This window comes from Mastigoproctus giganteus, chromosome 5 (genome assembly GCF_048544385.1).
Source record: "Mastigoproctus giganteus isolate SK-2022 chromosome 5, ASM4854438v1, whole genome shotgun sequence".
Lineage (NCBI taxonomy): Eukaryota > Metazoa > Arthropoda > Arachnida > Uropygi > Thelyphonidae > Mastigoproctus > Mastigoproctus giganteus.
The window spans coordinates 67485620-67502409 of NC_143579.1; the positions used below are offsets into that span (position 1 = coordinate 67485620).

The 16790-nt window shown below is 37.7% G+C and overlaps 1 protein-coding gene across 1 annotated transcript in view; it reads left to right on the forward strand.

The window, feature by feature from the left end:
- The first annotated feature begins 3627 nt into the window (after positions 1-3627).
- LOC150085465 (uncharacterized) overlaps positions 3628-16790 on the forward strand; it is a 515305-nt gene continuing 502142 nt past the window's right edge. Inside the window, exon 1 of the mRNA XM_090374573.1 lies at positions 3628-3690. Within this exon, the coding sequence (XP_090230699.1) occupies positions 3654-3690 (37 nt within the window). The 5' untranslated portion in view covers positions 3628-3653. The remainder of the gene's footprint in view (positions 3691-16790) is intronic.

Genomic DNA, 16790 nt, shown 5'->3' on the forward strand with positions numbered 1-16790 from the left:
TTTTTTTTTGGTCGGAGCAATGTTAATGATGAGCAGTGCACATTTAGGTTGCCTATTTCCTTGCTGTGTATGTGTGTAGTACATTTGTATTTAAATGCACTTTCGAGTTTCGCTTATATTACTTCTACAAGTTGTTTTCAGTACTGCTCCGTTTCATTCGGAACTCGAAATCCGGGTAGGCTTCCTTTATAGGACACACTTTAATTTCTTTGCCATTTAGGCTCAGTATTCAGAAACATACTTCCCATCAAATATGTTTCTGAATTGTTGGTGTACTCTGAAGAAGATGAACGTAGCAATTGCACCCATCGTCTATTAGCTTAAAAGTATTGGCTCCCTAGGCAAAACCTGTAATCGTGCCCTTTTTCTCTAAACCACAAGGGTGGGTGAGTAGGTAGGTAGGTCGCCAAAACCATCAAAACCATGTGGAAGACTTCTTTATATGGTAGAATATTGTAGAAGATTGTTAATCGTTGTAGATTATTTTAGAATATTTTATTCTAAAAAGGTAAGTGGGAGTATTGTTTGAATATTATAGAAGATTGTAGATTAATCTGAACGTTTTGCTATAATTTAAATTGAGAATAGGAGCTGTAACTTATAAAATCGTACACTGGTTATTCAGAAAGAGTGTCTGGTGTATCGTTAGTGATAAATATGGCAAGAAATGAGGGCTGAGTTTGAAAAAAAAAAAAAAAGAATTGTTATAACTTTGTATAAAGAAAGGTATTTCAATAGAAGTATTGGCAAAAAAACTGAGTTTTTCGTCTGAAGAAGTACAAACTACCATTCGACGATTTAGGAGACTAACAGTTTTTGAAGGATAATCCACGATCAGGATGATCACCCGTAACCACGAAGCAGAAGACCAGACTTTAACAACACTAATTTCTAAACGCAATCAATGAAATCGTACTGAGTTCAATAGGAAAAGTGAAACTGCCGTTTCTACATCCGCTGTAAAACTACGCTTTCAATAAGCAGGATTTCAGGGTTATGTAGCGGTCCGAAAACCCTTATTAATACAGGAAAATCGAAAGAATTGGTTGACTTGGTCTAAAAGCCATCAACTTTGGACACTTGAAGAGTATAAAAACATAATATAAACGGATTAATCAAAATTTGAAATTTTTGGATCCAAGTGAGTGAATTTGGAATTCGTGTGAGACCATCAACTGAAAAAAAAAAAGTGCTATAATGTTTAGTGCCTACAGTGAACGTGGTTTTAGCATTAGTAGAGGCATGTGATACAATAAAGCAAGCTCATGCAGCATCAGCCAAAAAAAAAAAAAAAAAAAAACATTCCCATTTCACCCTTCATGATCTAGGGTTGTCTCTATTTTTCTAGAGTGGGTGACATTGTCAGACTTGAAGGATGTTTTTAGAAAAGACGGCTATAAAAACATTCTTGAACATAATACAGCATCATTTGTACTTCGACTTTGTGGAAGAACTTTTATATTACAACAAGACAATGACCAGAAGCCTGGTTCTTTGCAGGGTATTTTTAGCAACTAAACAACAGAAGCGGTATTGGAAATTATGGGGTGGCCGCCCCAATTGCCCGACTTTCGTCTGTGTAAGGCAGTGATAACCTTGGGTAAAGTACCTGCCCGGCAACCCCAAGGTCGCGAGTTCGATTCCCGCCTCGGGCTTGGATCAAAGTACTGCAAAAACCTTGGGAGGTGCAATATGGCCACAGAAGCCGATGCGCCAACAACTACCAAATCAAAAAAAAAAAAAAAAAGTGATAACCTGGGGGCTCACATCTGGTGAGTATGGGCTTGGCACACCCAGGGTCCTGAGTTGGATATCATCATTCTTCTCTTTCTTGGTGATTCCCTTCTACTTTTGACTGTCTCTCTCTCTCAGGGTTACTCGGGAACTTTTTTTTTTTTCCTGGTGCAGCATAAGCCTCAGGCTTCCTTGCATCATATGGATAATAATAATAATAATAATAATAATAAAGTCTCGTGGAGGATATTTTGATGAAAAACCAGTGTGGTTGTTAATATTAACCATTTCAATATTTTTTTTTACGGTAAGAGTTAATAAAGAATTCTTAAAATGCTCTGTATGCTTTTTTTTTTTTTTAATATAAAATCTCAAGTCACAGCCATTTTCAAAAAAAAAATTAACGAAAACTGCTGTTATATGATGTGGTTCCAAACTTTTAGGCGGGAGTGTACACGTGCGCGACTGTGTCATTTGGTCATCGCTTTGATGGCCAACATTCATAATGTTTATTAGATGGGTTATTTTTTAATTTACTCCATGTCATTGGATTGCATTTTATTGAATCACTTTTGCGTTATATTGTGTTGTGGTTTATGATTAATACACAATGCCTAGGTCGTGGCTATAATTTTTTTTTTTTTTTACATAAAAAGATAATATCAGTTTCATCAATCAATTGTAACGAATAATAGGAACATTGTATTCTGCAATAATTATCTTCGCCAACTTTAGAGAACAAAGTATGCTAGCATACATCTTCGAAATAATTGTGGAGTGTGAGTTTTCTCACCCATAATGAACTAGCCAATAGGAAATGGAAGAAAAATTTTCACATAGAGTTCGTTTTGATGAACGCCATATTAGGCTGTTGATAAAAGCTGTGTGAACGAAAAATGTTTTAATTTTTCTATGCAGAAAAGTCGAAAAGAAATCAATTATACAATTGTTATACATAAAATTCAAATAATATGTTGTTTCTTTGATTATAACTAAATATAACCGTTCATCCATAAATGCATTCAACTTTTTAAATTTCGTATTAATAGCTCCGTTTTTTAAGTGATTTTATAAATTATCCGTAATGCTGCATATTTGTATATATGTGTATGCGAGGTCGTGAAGAAATAATGGTTTGTGATTAAGAACGAAGTACTGTATATAAGTTTCCTCTCTATACATCACCCATGGATCAAACGAATTTTGAAGGCAAGTCTTCAAGCAAAGTCATTTCACCATTTTATGTACTGTTCATAGCTCGTAAAATGTGATTTTTGCAGTAGTGTTTTTTTTTTAAATACCAAATATTTATTTTTATTTTAAATATTGTGATTTAAATTGTCTTTATTATTATTGTGCGCTGTTTTATCTAAATAAACAAACGTTTTCTATTTGCTTATTCATCTATACATGTATTTTGTGTTCTTTCGTGTGATTGTTGCCCTTCACCTTTTCTAGATGGATCTCAGAGTTTTTGAATAAAGATTCTGATTTGCGACATTGAAACTTATAGTTGTTTGGAACATAGAATATAAACTTGTATGCTGAAGGAGGACATATTTGATTATTGGAAATGAGGAATTTAAACTGTGTGACTGACATTCTTTTTTAAAAGCTATATGTGAAGGATGTAACATGTTCGGTGTTGTAAAGTGTTACTAGCACTAATGTTTCATATATGTATATACACATTTTTTTCGAAATCTGAACCATATAAGTAAACATCTATTATTATATTACTAGCATCTTGCTTATTTTCGCTTTATTCTTTGAGTGATCATTTTTTATTCGAGTACTGAAGGACTAGTTTCCCAGTAAAACGTTTGCTAATTTTATTGGTTTGCCATTATAAAATCGTACGGAATCCTCGTTATGGACTTTAATCTTAATTTACTTGAAAAGAACGATTTCTGTAGGATATGGTGCAAATGTCAGAGAGGAATAATTTTACTACAGGTAATAAAACCACCACAGAATAATAATACAACTACAGAATAATTTCTATGGTGTTTCGGGATGCATTTTTTATTGTAATGTGGCTTGACTTTGTGTATTTTACTATTGTTACAATTTTGTAGAATGTACTGTACTCATACGTTGCCAAGACAGTAAAGTTAAAAGCTCTCTTAACTTTCAAAGAAGTTTTCCTAATTATGGCTAAACCTGTTTAGTGAAGTGCTTATTATGCACTTGAACGCTTTGAATAGGAGAAAAAAAAAAAAAAAATACGGATAACTTGCAGATTTCATTGTGAGTCGCATCAATTCAACAGCTAATCATCAACCTAAGTTGAACTATGCATTTATATTTTATTAGTCATCCTTACCATTTATCCGTTCTTTTCTTGGCAGTTTTGAATGTCTTCCCATGCAATACGTTCAGGAACTATTTTGTCTGTTCCCCCCCATTCTTTACCATTTTGATTTGTTGTGCAGATTATTTCAGGCAGGTAGCAATCACTTTAGTAGATATAACTGTGACATTATTTCTGAATTATCTCCAGAATTTAAAATAGGCCATTTTCTAAACTATATTATATTCAAATTAAGAAAATTATAGTTTTGTCTTCAATTTGTGAATCTTAGGTCCAGAATTTGAATATTGGTGGGTGAAGGTACAATGCATACAGAAAGGACAGACTAGGCCTGGGGGACATTATACTCTTAGTTAAGAAGCACAAAAAAAAAAAAAAAAAACCAAAGGCAGTGCATCCAGTAGACATGGGGGCCAGTGCAATATTAATTAAGTTTTATGCTTATATGTAATGTTTGTAATGTTTTATGTAATGCTTATATGACATAAGCATTGAAAACAAAAATGAGAGTAGAAATGTGTTAAAAGCCTGATGAGTGCAATGATCAACTGTACAGATCTATAGAGTGGGCTAGTAAATCAGAGTGTCTTATAATGGAGGACTAACTTTCCAGATATTGACCGATCCTGTAGGGTGGTCAATCACATAGTAGCAAGACTTTTGTGGATTTATTGGATGATTGTTTAATACATCAATATGTTAGAGCAGAGGTTCCAAAACTTTCTTGGTTCATGGTGCCCTTACTGTTCCAGAAATTTTTCCACAGCACCCCTAGGCCAAAAGAAACACCTAACACAGTGGTTTTTGATCTTTTAATATATACCTATATAATAATTTTATTCTTTATATAGAGGTACAAAATAAAGATCAATTATAGGTCACCACAAAATTAAAAAGATACGGTACAATTGATATTGTACCCTTTTTATAATGAAATAAATGTATAAATTAAAAAATAATAGCTTTAAGTAACTTAAACCCAAATTACATGGCACCCCAAGAATGTTGTTGCTGCACCCTAGTGTGCTGCGGCACCCCGGTCGAAAACCACCGTGTTAGAGAGTCAACAAGAGAAAGCAATAGTCTTGATCTGATTATCAGCAGTGACTCCTTCTGCATTGAGAATGACGCAGTCATCTAACACATTTGTTCCTGCTCAGGGCAGGTAACCCTCCCATGTGCAAGTCTTGTGACACCATTTTATCTAAAAAGCATATTTTAATCGATTGTGTTAATTTTACTTGTATTCACAATACATATATTTTACCCCTTTTACTCATCTGATTGGGCTTTATACACTCAGTCAGATTTTATTAGACAACAACCATGTGTCAGCAGTTTTAAATTTTTTACAAGCTATTAATATATATACACATGTATCTAAATTAGAGAATATACTTTTAAACTTATACTGCTTTTTATTTTTTATATATATACATAACAATTTGGGGAGGTAACCTTTTTAAAGATTTCCAGAATCTTTTATCTTCTTTCGCATTTTAATTTTTCATGATGCAGTATAACTACAGTCATTTTTGCACCAGTAAAATCAAAATCATCATCAGCATTAAGAATCTGCAGATAAAAATCCACTAGGTGGCAGTAATCACAGTATATTAATATGGGATTTACTTAAAGATGTAATTGCTGTCAAGGGAAAACCTTTTGTAAAGGTTACCACAGTGGCCTCACATAGTTTTTAAATTCTGTGCTGTGGGTCCAACTGATAAAGTTTCGGACAACAAATTCTATATGGGAAGTATTCAGGAAAATTGTAGAAGTTACTGGACTTTTACACCAACTAGGAGATACAGTTCAAAGCTTAGACCTAAATGGATGTCTGATGAACTGATAAGAATGTGGCAGAGAACAAAAATGCATGGAATGCATTTAAATTATCAGGTGATACAGATACCTATGGAAGATATAAATGAGACTATAATTAAGTCACAAATGAGGTCAGGCAAGTGAAGGCAGATTATGAGACGCCTCTGGCAAATAATGCAAATAAAAGCATCAAAGACTTCTTTCCTTGTCTAAACATTAGAAGGAAGGGGATGAATCACATTGGCCATTAGATATGAATGGTTTAACTGTTAACAATCCTGTTTCGGTAACTAACAAACTGAATAGTTATTTTGCATCTATATTCACGTATGAGGAAATTTTTAAGGATGGAGATGCCAGCAGGTGTCAAATTCCAACAGGGAGCTGAATGATTTTGTGATAATTGAGAGGAAAGTGGAGGAGAAATTTTTGAAGCTAAATGTAAAAAAGGCACCTAGTGTGTATGGGATATAACCAATTATATTAAGTGAAGCAACAAAAGAGGTAAGCAAAACCATGCTTATGAGAACATCCATTCAAGGGACTGGAAATATGTGAATGCAACCTCAATTCATAAATAGGGATGAAAGGGTGATATGAGTAATTTCAGACTTCTGTTTTAGGGAACATAATGCTTAGATTAAAAAGGTATGCCACTGGTTAAAAAGGTAATGCAGGACCATCAAGATAGGCATATAGTTATATTGCAATCACAGCATGAATTTGTTAAGGGGCGATTTTTTCTGACCAATCTGATAGGATACTATGACACAATAACGAAGGAACTGAATGCAAAAAATAACTCTGACATCATATACTTAGATTTCAGAATATCTTTTAATATGGTTGCACATAAAAGACTGTTATACAAAATGGAGCAGTGTAGCATTAAGGTCAAGTTAATGCTATGGATAAAGGGATGCTTGAGTGGGAGAAGGCAGAGTGGTTATCAATGGCCACTACTTTTCTTGGACATGCATTATTAGCAGAGTCTCCTGGATTTCAGTGCTGGACTGATGTTTTTTCTATATTTATTAATGATATTTATGATGGCATATTCAGGCTTATTGTCTAACCTTGCAGATGATATGAAGGGTGGCGAATCAGAGTGATCAGGGTATGCTACTGCAACAAGATCTAGACAAATTAGGTAGATGGGCACAGAAATGACAATTGAAGTTTAATATTGATAAAAGCAAGGTATTTCATATGGGGTGCAGTAATCTTAGTTAATGTACCAGCTGTGTGGTACCATGCTCAGGGAAGTGGAGAATGAAAAGACCTGGAGGTAATTGTGTGCAGATATGATGTTCTGTGATCAGTGCAGAGAGGCTGCAAGGACAAATCATGGTGTTTTGTTAATGATATACAAGCATTTTGCTAGCAGGGATAAAGTGGTTATCCCATTGTATAAGGCAATTGTCATGCCCCATCTTGACTGCTGTATACAGATCCAGAGGACTCCTTTTAGAAAGGACATGGATCTCAGGATGCAGAGAAGAGCAGTGAGGTTAGTGAGAGGAACAAAAGGGTATTCTTACCAGGAATGGCTTCAGTACTACAAACTGCAGCATGTGGAGAGGCATAGGAGACCGGCAGAATTGCTTAACAAGTACAGGTCACTGTTGAAAAAAAGCCATGAAATAGGGTTGAATTTGAAAGTGTCTGCAATTCTGCCCAGACACGATAGGAGGTAGTATATGATGAGAGCCTTGTCGATCAATTCGGCCCTGGAAAGATTGTGCAAGGCTCAAGGGGTAGAATTTTTTTCAGCCTAGACTGTACTTGTTAACAGGAGAGATTGCTTCTACAGGGATGGGATAGAAGGATGGGGGATGCAAGAATATTTGCTGATGCTATCGAGGCAGTGTTAGGTGAGTCGGAAAACTGCTAGCTTGGGGGAGACAAAGGCGAATAGATTAACAGTAGTCACTGGCAGAGGTGAAAGAGATTCTTGCACTGCTTCTATTGGAATGAGCAGAAGCCTGAAAAACAAGATGCAGGATATTTCAGAGACTGCTGGGAGTCATTGCGGTACAAGTAAACACATGGGTTGTGTTAGCGTAGCTAAGAATAGAAATAGTTGCATGTATACTTGCGTGTACACCAATGCTAGGAGTTTAGTAAATAAACTTGATGAATTTGAGGTATTGCTCAAAACATCAAAGGCAGATATTGTTGGGATATCAAAGACGTGGTGTCACACAGATATAAGGAATGCAGAACTGGAATTTGGGGAGTACAACGTCTACAGAAAGGATAGACTGAATAGGAAGGGAGAAGGGGTTATGCTATTGGTTAAGAAATACATAAAATCCAAGGAAGTGAAGCCAGTGGACATCGCTGGACAGTGCAGTGTCGAGTCAGTTTGGTGTGACATAAGCATTGGGAGATCAAAATTGAGAGTAGGAGTGTGCTATAGGTCTAATGACTCTTGATTAGTACAATAAGAAACTGTACAGGGAAATAGAGTGGGCCAGTAAATCAGAGAGTCTTATAATGGGAGATTTTAATTTCCCAGATATTGACTGGAATTTGGGGGCTGGTCACTCACACACTAGCAAGGCTTTTGTGGATTTATTGGATGATTGTTTTCTACGTCAGCATGTTCAGGAGGCAACTAGAGGGAGGAATACTCTTGATTTGATTATCAGCAGTGATTATTCATGCATTAAGAATCTGCAGATAAATGAACCACTAGGTGGCAGTGATCACAATGTGCTGAAGTGGGATTTACTCAAAGAGGTAACTACCATTAGGGGTAAAGGGAAGGGTTATTGCTTTCGTAAAGGCGACTAAGATGGACTGAGACAGTATTTAAATTCTATACAGTGGGACCAACTGATGATGTTACCAACAGCAAATGCAAAATGGGAAGCATTCAAAGAACTTATCTTGGAAGCTACTAGGCTTTACATACCAACTAAGAAATATTGTTCAAGATTTAGGCCTATATGGATGTCAGATGAACTGATGAGGCATATGGCAGAGAAGAAACATGCATGGGATACATACAAATTAACACATGACACAGAATCCTATGATAGATACAAGTTGATCTGTAACCAAGTTACAAAGGAGGTTAGGCAGGCGAAGGCAGATTACGAGAAATCTTTGGCAAGGGATGCAAAGAAAAACAGCAAAGAGGTCTTTACTTATGTAAACTCTAGAAGGAAGGGGATGAATCAGATTGGTCCACTTGATATCGATGGGTCAACTGTTGATGATCCTGCTCAGGTAGCTAACAAATTAAATGAATATTTTGCATCGACATTCACACATGAGGAGTTATTTAGCGAGGGGAAAGCCAGAGGTGTATTCAACTCTAGCAGTAAGCTAGAGAATCTTGTAATAACTGAGAGTAAAGTGGAGGAGAAATTGTTGAAGATAAACACAAGAAAGGCACCCGGGGTGGATGGGATCTATCCAGTTATATTAAAGGAGGCAGCAGAGGAAGTAAGCAAACTCTTAGCCATAATTATGAGAGCTACCTGGGACTCAGGGGAGGTACCCACAGACTGGAGATTGCAAATGTGACCCCAATTCACAAAAGAGGATCAAAGGCTGACACAAGTAATTATAGACCTGTTAGTTTAACTTCTGTTCCAGGAAAATTAATGGAGGCACTAGTTAAAGAAGCACTGCAGGATCATTTAGACAAGACTTCAGTTATAGCTCGGACACAGCATGGTTTTGTTAAGGTGAAGTGTTGCCTGACCAATTTGATTGGATACTATGATGCAGTCACAAAGGAACTGGATGCAGGAAATAACTTTGATATTATATACTTGGATCTTAGAAAGGCTTTTGATGCTGTTGCACATGGAAGACTGCTGCACAAATTGGAGCAGTGTGACATTGGAGGCAAATTGCTGCTGTGGATAAAGGGGTGGCTGAGGGGGAGAAGACAGAGAGTGGTAATCAATGGACACTGCTTGTCGTGGACTAATGTTATTAGTGGAGTCCCTCAGGGCTCAGTGTTGGGTCCATTATTGTTTTCTGTATTCATAAATGATATTGATGATGGTATATCAAGCTTAATGTCGAAGTTTGCAGACGATACAAAGGTAGGCAGGGTTGTCAAGGACACTACTGACACTATGCTGCTGCAACAGGATCTGGAAAGGTTGAGCAGATGGGCTGAGAGGTGGCAAATGAAGTTTAACATTGACAAATGTAAAGTACTACACATGGGAAACAGCAACCCCAGAGCAACGTATCAACTCTGTGGTACTACACTGACAGTGGTAGAGAATGAAAGGGACCTGGGGGTGGTTGTGCAGGCAGATATGAAGTTCTCTGAGCAGTGCAGACGGGCTGCAAGAGTAGCTCATGGTGTATTGTCAATGATATATAGGAATTTTTCTAGCAGGGATAAGGAGGTGATTATTCCCTTGTATATAAGGCAATGGTCAGGCCACACCTAGAGTACTCTATACAGGTCTGGAGGCCTCATTTCAAGAAGGATGTAGTGCTGCTGGAACGAGTACAGAGAAGGGCAACAAGATTAGTGAATGGAACAAAGGGGTGCTCTTACGAAGAAAGGCTTAAGTTTTGCAAATTACAGTGTCTGGAAACTAGGCACCAGCGAGGTGATCGGATAGTGGTGTATAAAGCCTTGAATGGTTTGAGCATGCTCAAACCATTCAAGGCTTTATACACCTCTATCAGCTCACCTTGTTGGTGTTTAGTCTCTTCTTGTTGCCCTCCTCTGTACTTGTTCCAACTCCTTATCCCTGCTAGAAAAATTCCTATATATCATCGACAATACACCATGAGCTACCCTTGTAGCCTGTCTGCACTGCTCAGAAAACTTCATATCTGCCTGCACAACCACCCCCAGGTCCCTTTTATTCTCTACCACTGTCAGTGTAGTACCACAGAGTTGATATGTTGCCCTGGGGTTGCTGTTTCCCATATGTAGTACTTTACATTTGTCAATGTTAAACTTCATTTGCCACCTTAGCCCATCTGCTCAACCTTTCCAGATCCTGTTGCAGTAGCATAGTGTCAGTAGTGTCTTTGACAACCCTGCCAATCTTCGTATCGTCTGCAAACTTGGACATTAAGCTTGATATACCATTATCAATATCATTTATAAATACAGAAAACAATAATGGACCCAATGCTGAACCCTGAGGGACTCCACTAATAACATTAGTCCACGATGAGCAGTGTCCATTTTATTACCACTCTCTGTCTTCTCCCCCTCAACCACCTCTTTATCCATAGCAGCAATTTGCCTCCAATGCCACACTGCTCCAATTTGTGCAGCAGTCTTCCATGTGCAACAGTATCAAAAGCCTTTCTAAGATCCAAGTATATAATATCAAAGTTATTCCCTGCGTCCAGTTCTTTTGTGTCTGCATCATAGTATCCAATCAAATTGGTCAGGCAAGACTTCCCCTTAACAAAACCATGCTGTGTCTGAGCTATAACTGAAGTCTTGTCTAGATAATCCTGCAGTGCTTCTTTAACCAGTGCCTCCATTAAATTTCGGGAACAGAAGTTAAACTAACAGGTCTATAATTACTTGTGTCCCCCTTTGATCCTCCTTTGTGAATGGGGTGACATTTGCACATTTCCAGTCCATGGGTACTTCCCCTGAGTCCAAGGAAGCTCTCATAATTATGGCTAATGGTTTGCTTACTTCCTTTGCTGCCTCCTTTAATATAACTGGATAGATCCCATCCACCCCAGTTGCCTTTCTTGTATTTATCTTCAACAATTTCTCCTCCACTTTACTCTCAGTTATTACAAGATTCTCTAGCTTACTGCTAGAGTTGAATACACCTCTGGCTTTCCCCTCGCTAAATAACTCCTCATGTGTGAATGTCGATGCAAAATATTCATTTAGTTTGTTAGCCACCTGAGCAGGATCATCGACAGTTGACCCATCGATATCAAGTGGACCAATCTGATTCATCCCCTTCCTTCTAGAGTTTACATAAGTAAAGAAGTCTTTGCTGTTTTTCTTTGCATCCCTTGCCAAAGATTTCTCGTAATCTGCCTTCGCCTGCCTAACCTCCTTTGTAACTTGGTTACAGATCAACTTGTATCTATCATAGGCTTCTGTGTCACATGTTAATTTCTATGTATCCCATGCATTTTTCTTCTCTGCCATATGTCTCATTAGATCATCTGACATCCACTTAGGCCTAAACCTTGAACAATATTTCTTAGTTGGTATGTAAAGCCTAGTGGCTTCCAAGATAAGTTCTTTGAATGCTTCCCATTTTGAATTTGCTTTTCGTAACATCATCAGTTGGTCTCACTGTATAGAATTTAAATACTGTCTCAGTCCATCGTAGTCGCCTTTACGAAAGCAATAGGAGGCACCTGCAAGGAGATGATTGAATGAATTAAACTGAATAGATTGAGTAAGCTAAATGCTGATGGAAACCTTTGTCTTGCTTAGACTGCACACAAGGCATAAATTCAGACTGAAGAAGGATGGTTATAGAGTAGATGTGTGGAAATGTACCTTTGGCCAGCAGGTGGTCGATTGTTGGCTCAAACTCCCATCTGGTGTAGAGGTGTGAGTAGTTTGAATAAATTCTATGAAGAAGGGATGGACAAGTGATGTGGGAAGTGTTGGCTGTTTTTTTTGCTGATGCTGTATAAGCTTGCTTCCTTGTGCCATTTTCCACTAATAATATTAATACTAATATTAAATACTGCATCATAATTTAGACAAAATTTGTGGATGGAGGTCAATGGGAGGATATGAATTCATTCCTATGTTTATAAAAAAAATAACAAAAAAAACTTTTTGCATTCGAAGAATGGTCAAATTAAGAAAGGATAGCTGACTGGGTATAAGAAAAAAAAATGCTAGTTATCTCTGCCAGAGGCTAAATTTAATGGTGTTTTAGAGCAGTGTTCCTCAAAGAATATAATAGGTTGATATTGCTGTACACATTGGTACTAATGGTATAAGAATAGGTGATCCGAGGATTGAATTAATGGGTATGAGGTAATGTCAAGAGAGAATGCTGTGAGTTAGAATTGAAATTGAAAGTATCTGGAATTTTGCCCAATGGTGATAGAGGGGAATACATGATGAGAGCCTTGTCAACCATTTTGGCCCTGCAGAAACTGTTCATGGCTGTAATATTTCTAAGCACAATCTGTGCTTGTTAACAGGAGAGACTTTTTATAGGGTTGGGGTATACTTAAACACAAGGGCTGAACAAATATTTCTTGATGCTATCAACACATTGGATAAATTGCAAAACTGATATCTGGTGGGGAGAGAAGATACACTGTCTAAGTGGGTACCCATGAATAAAGGGATAGTTGAGTAGAAGACAGAGAGTGGTTATCAATGGGCACTGCTCTTCTTGGACTAATGTTATTAGTGGAGTGCTCCAGGGTTCAGTGCTGGACTCATTGTTGTTTTCAATATTTATTAATGATATTGATGAAGTCATATCAGGCTTGATATCTAAGTTAGCATTAGTAGAGGCATATGATGCAAGAAAGCAAGCTTATACATCATAAGCCAAAAAAAAAAAAAAAACACTTCCCATTTCAGCCATTTGTAGTAGTAGTAGTAGTAGTGGCATGTGATTCAAGAAAGCTTATGCAGCATCAGCCAAAAAAAAAAAAAAAAAAATCACACCATTCCCTCCAAATGCCTGTCCAGTTCCTCCTTAAATTTATTCAACCTATCAACTTCCACAATGACAGGTGGAAGTTTGTTCCAGCAATTAACCACCCGCTGGCTAAAGGCAAATTTTCGCACATCTATTCTACATTTGTCCTTTCTTAATTTGAATTTATGCCCCCTTAAGTTTGTAATCTGAACAAGTGGAAGGATCCCATCAGAATTCAGCGTGCTGAATCCATTCAAGTCCTTATACACCGCCTAGTCTCCAGCCACTGCAATTTGCAGAACTTAAGCCTCTCTTGATAAGAGGATCCCTTCATTCCCCTCACCAATCTTGTTGCCCTTCTCTGTACACGCTCAAGTAAATCTACATCCTTCCTAAAATGAGGCCTCCAGACCTGTACACAGTACTCAAGGCGTGGCCTGACCATTGCCTTATACAGAGGGATAATCACCTCCTTTTCCCTGCTAGCAAAATTCCTATATATCATTGACAAAACCCCATGACCTGCCCTGGCAGCCTGTCTGCATTGCTCAGAAAACTTCATATCTGACTGCACAATTACTCCCAGGTCTTTTTCATTTTCTACCACCTTAAATGTAGTACCACACAGTTGGTACGTTCCTCTGGGGTTACTTCTACCCATATGCAGTACTTTGTATTTGTCAAGGTTAAACTTCAATTGCCACTTCTTAGCCCATCTGCCGAAATTATCTAGATCCTATTGCAGTAGCACACTGCCATTACTGTCATTAACAACCCTGCCAACCTTTGTATCATCTGCAAACTTCGACATTAAGCCTGATATACCTTCATCAATATCATTGATAAATATACAAAACAACAGTGGACCTAACACCGAACCCTGTGGGACCCCACTAATAACATTAGTCCAAGAAGAGCAGCGCCCATTGAATACCACCTTCTGTCTTCTCTCACTTAACCATCCTTTTATCCATTGTAGCAACTTACCCTTAATACTATTCTGCTCCAATTTGTACAATAGTCTTCCATGCGCAACAGTGTCAAAAGCTTTCCTGAAATCCAAATATATGATATCAAAATTATTTTTTGCATCCAGTTCCGTTGTAACCACATCATAATATCCTATCAAATTTGTCAGACAAGACTTTCCCTTAACAAACCCATGCTGTGTCTGAATTATTGCTGCAGTCTTGTCTAGATGATCCTGCAATGCATCTTTAACCAGTGACTCCATTATTTTACCAGGAACAGAAGTTAAACTAACTGGTCTGTAATTACTCCTGTCACCCTTCGAACCCCCTTTGTGAATTGGGGATACATTTGCACATCTCCTGTCCATGGGAACCTCCCCTGAGTCCAAGGACGCTCTCATAATTATGGCTAAGGGTTTGCTTAGTTGCTTTGCTGCCTCCTTTAATATAACTGGATAGATCCCATCCACCCCAGGCTTTTCTTACGTTTAACTTCAACAATTTCTCTTCCACTTTGCTCTCAGTTATTACAAAATCATTAACTATCCTGCTACAATTTGATAACCTTCTGTCATTTTCAAACCTTAATAATTCCTCACGTGTGAATGTAGATGCAAAATACTCATTCAGTTTGTTTGCTATCTGAGCAGGATCATCAACAGTCGAACCATCGATGTCAAGTGGACCAATCTGATTCATCCTCTTCCTTTTAGAGTTTATATAAGTAAAGAAATCCTTGCTGTTTTTCTTAGCATCTTTTTCCAAGGATTTCTCGTAATCTGCCTTCGCCTGCTGAACCTCCTTTGTGACCTGATTACAGACTAACTTATATCTGCCATAGGCTTCTGAGTTGCTTGATAATTTATATGCATCCCATGCATTTTTCTTCTCTGTTACGTGTCTCATTAGTTCATTTGACAACCATTTAGGCCTAAACCTTGAACAATATTTCTTAATAGGTATGAAACTTTTAGTAGCTTCCAAGATTAATTCCTTGAATGCTTCTCACTTAGAATTAACTGTTGGTAACATCGTCAGTTGATCCCACTGTACAGAATTTAAAAACTGTCGGAGACCACTGTACTTGCCTTTACGGAAGCAAAAACCCTTTCTTTACCCCTGATGGTAATTAAATCTTTAAGTAAATCCCACGTCAGTACACTGTGATCACTGCCACCTAGTGGTTCTTTTATCTTCAAATTCCTAATACATGAATGATCACTGCTGATAACCAGATCAAGAGTATTACTTTCTTTGATTGCCTCTCGAACATGCTGCTGTAAAAAACAATCATCCAATAAATCCACAAAAGTCTGACTAGTGTGTGAGTGACCAACCCACAAGTTCCAGTCAATATCTTCGAAGTTAAAATCCCCCATTAGAAGACATTCCGATTTACTAGCCCACTGTATTTCTCTGTACAATTGTTCATTGTACTCATTCAAGTCATTAGGCCTATAACACACTCCTACTCTTATTTTTTGCTTTTGCAGTGCTTATGTCACACCAAACTGACTCAACAGTGCACTGTTCATCTATATCAACTGGATGCACTTCTTTTGATTTTATGTTTTTCTTAATTAACAGCATAACGCCTCCTCCCTTCCTATCCTTTCTGTAGACATTGTACTCCCCAAATTCCAGTTCCCCATTCCTTATATCTGTGTGACACCACGTCTCTGATATCCCAACAATATCTGCCTTTGATGTCTTGACCAACACTTCAAATTCATCAAATTTATTTACTATACTTCTGGCATTGGTATACATGCAAGTATACATGCACCTATTCTTATTTTTATTTACTCTAACACATCCCATATATCCACCTGTTTCACGATGACTGCCATCTGTCCCTGAAACCCCCAACACCCCTCGCTCCAGGTCGCTACTTATTCTAATAGAAGTTGTGCAAGAATCACCTTCACCTCTGCCTGCGGCTACTGTTAAACTATTAGTCCTTGTATCCCCCCCAAGCTATCAGTTTTCCGACCCACCTAACACTGCCTCGATAGCATCAGCAAATATTCTTGCACCCTTTCTATTTAAGTGTATCCCATCCCTGTAGAAGCAGTCTCTCCTGTTAACAAGCACAGTCCAGGCTGAAAAAAATTCTATCCCTTGAGCCTTGCACAATCTCTCCAGGGCCGAATTGATTGAAAAGGCTCTCATCATATACTCCCTTCTATCGTGTCTGGGCAGAATTGCAGACACTTTCAAATTCAACCCTAATTCACAGCTTTTTTTCATCAGTGACCTGTACTTGTTAAGTAATTCTGCCAGTCTCCTACTCTTAAAATCATTAGTGCCAACATGTACAACTGTTTCACCTATTGTGCCCCTAAA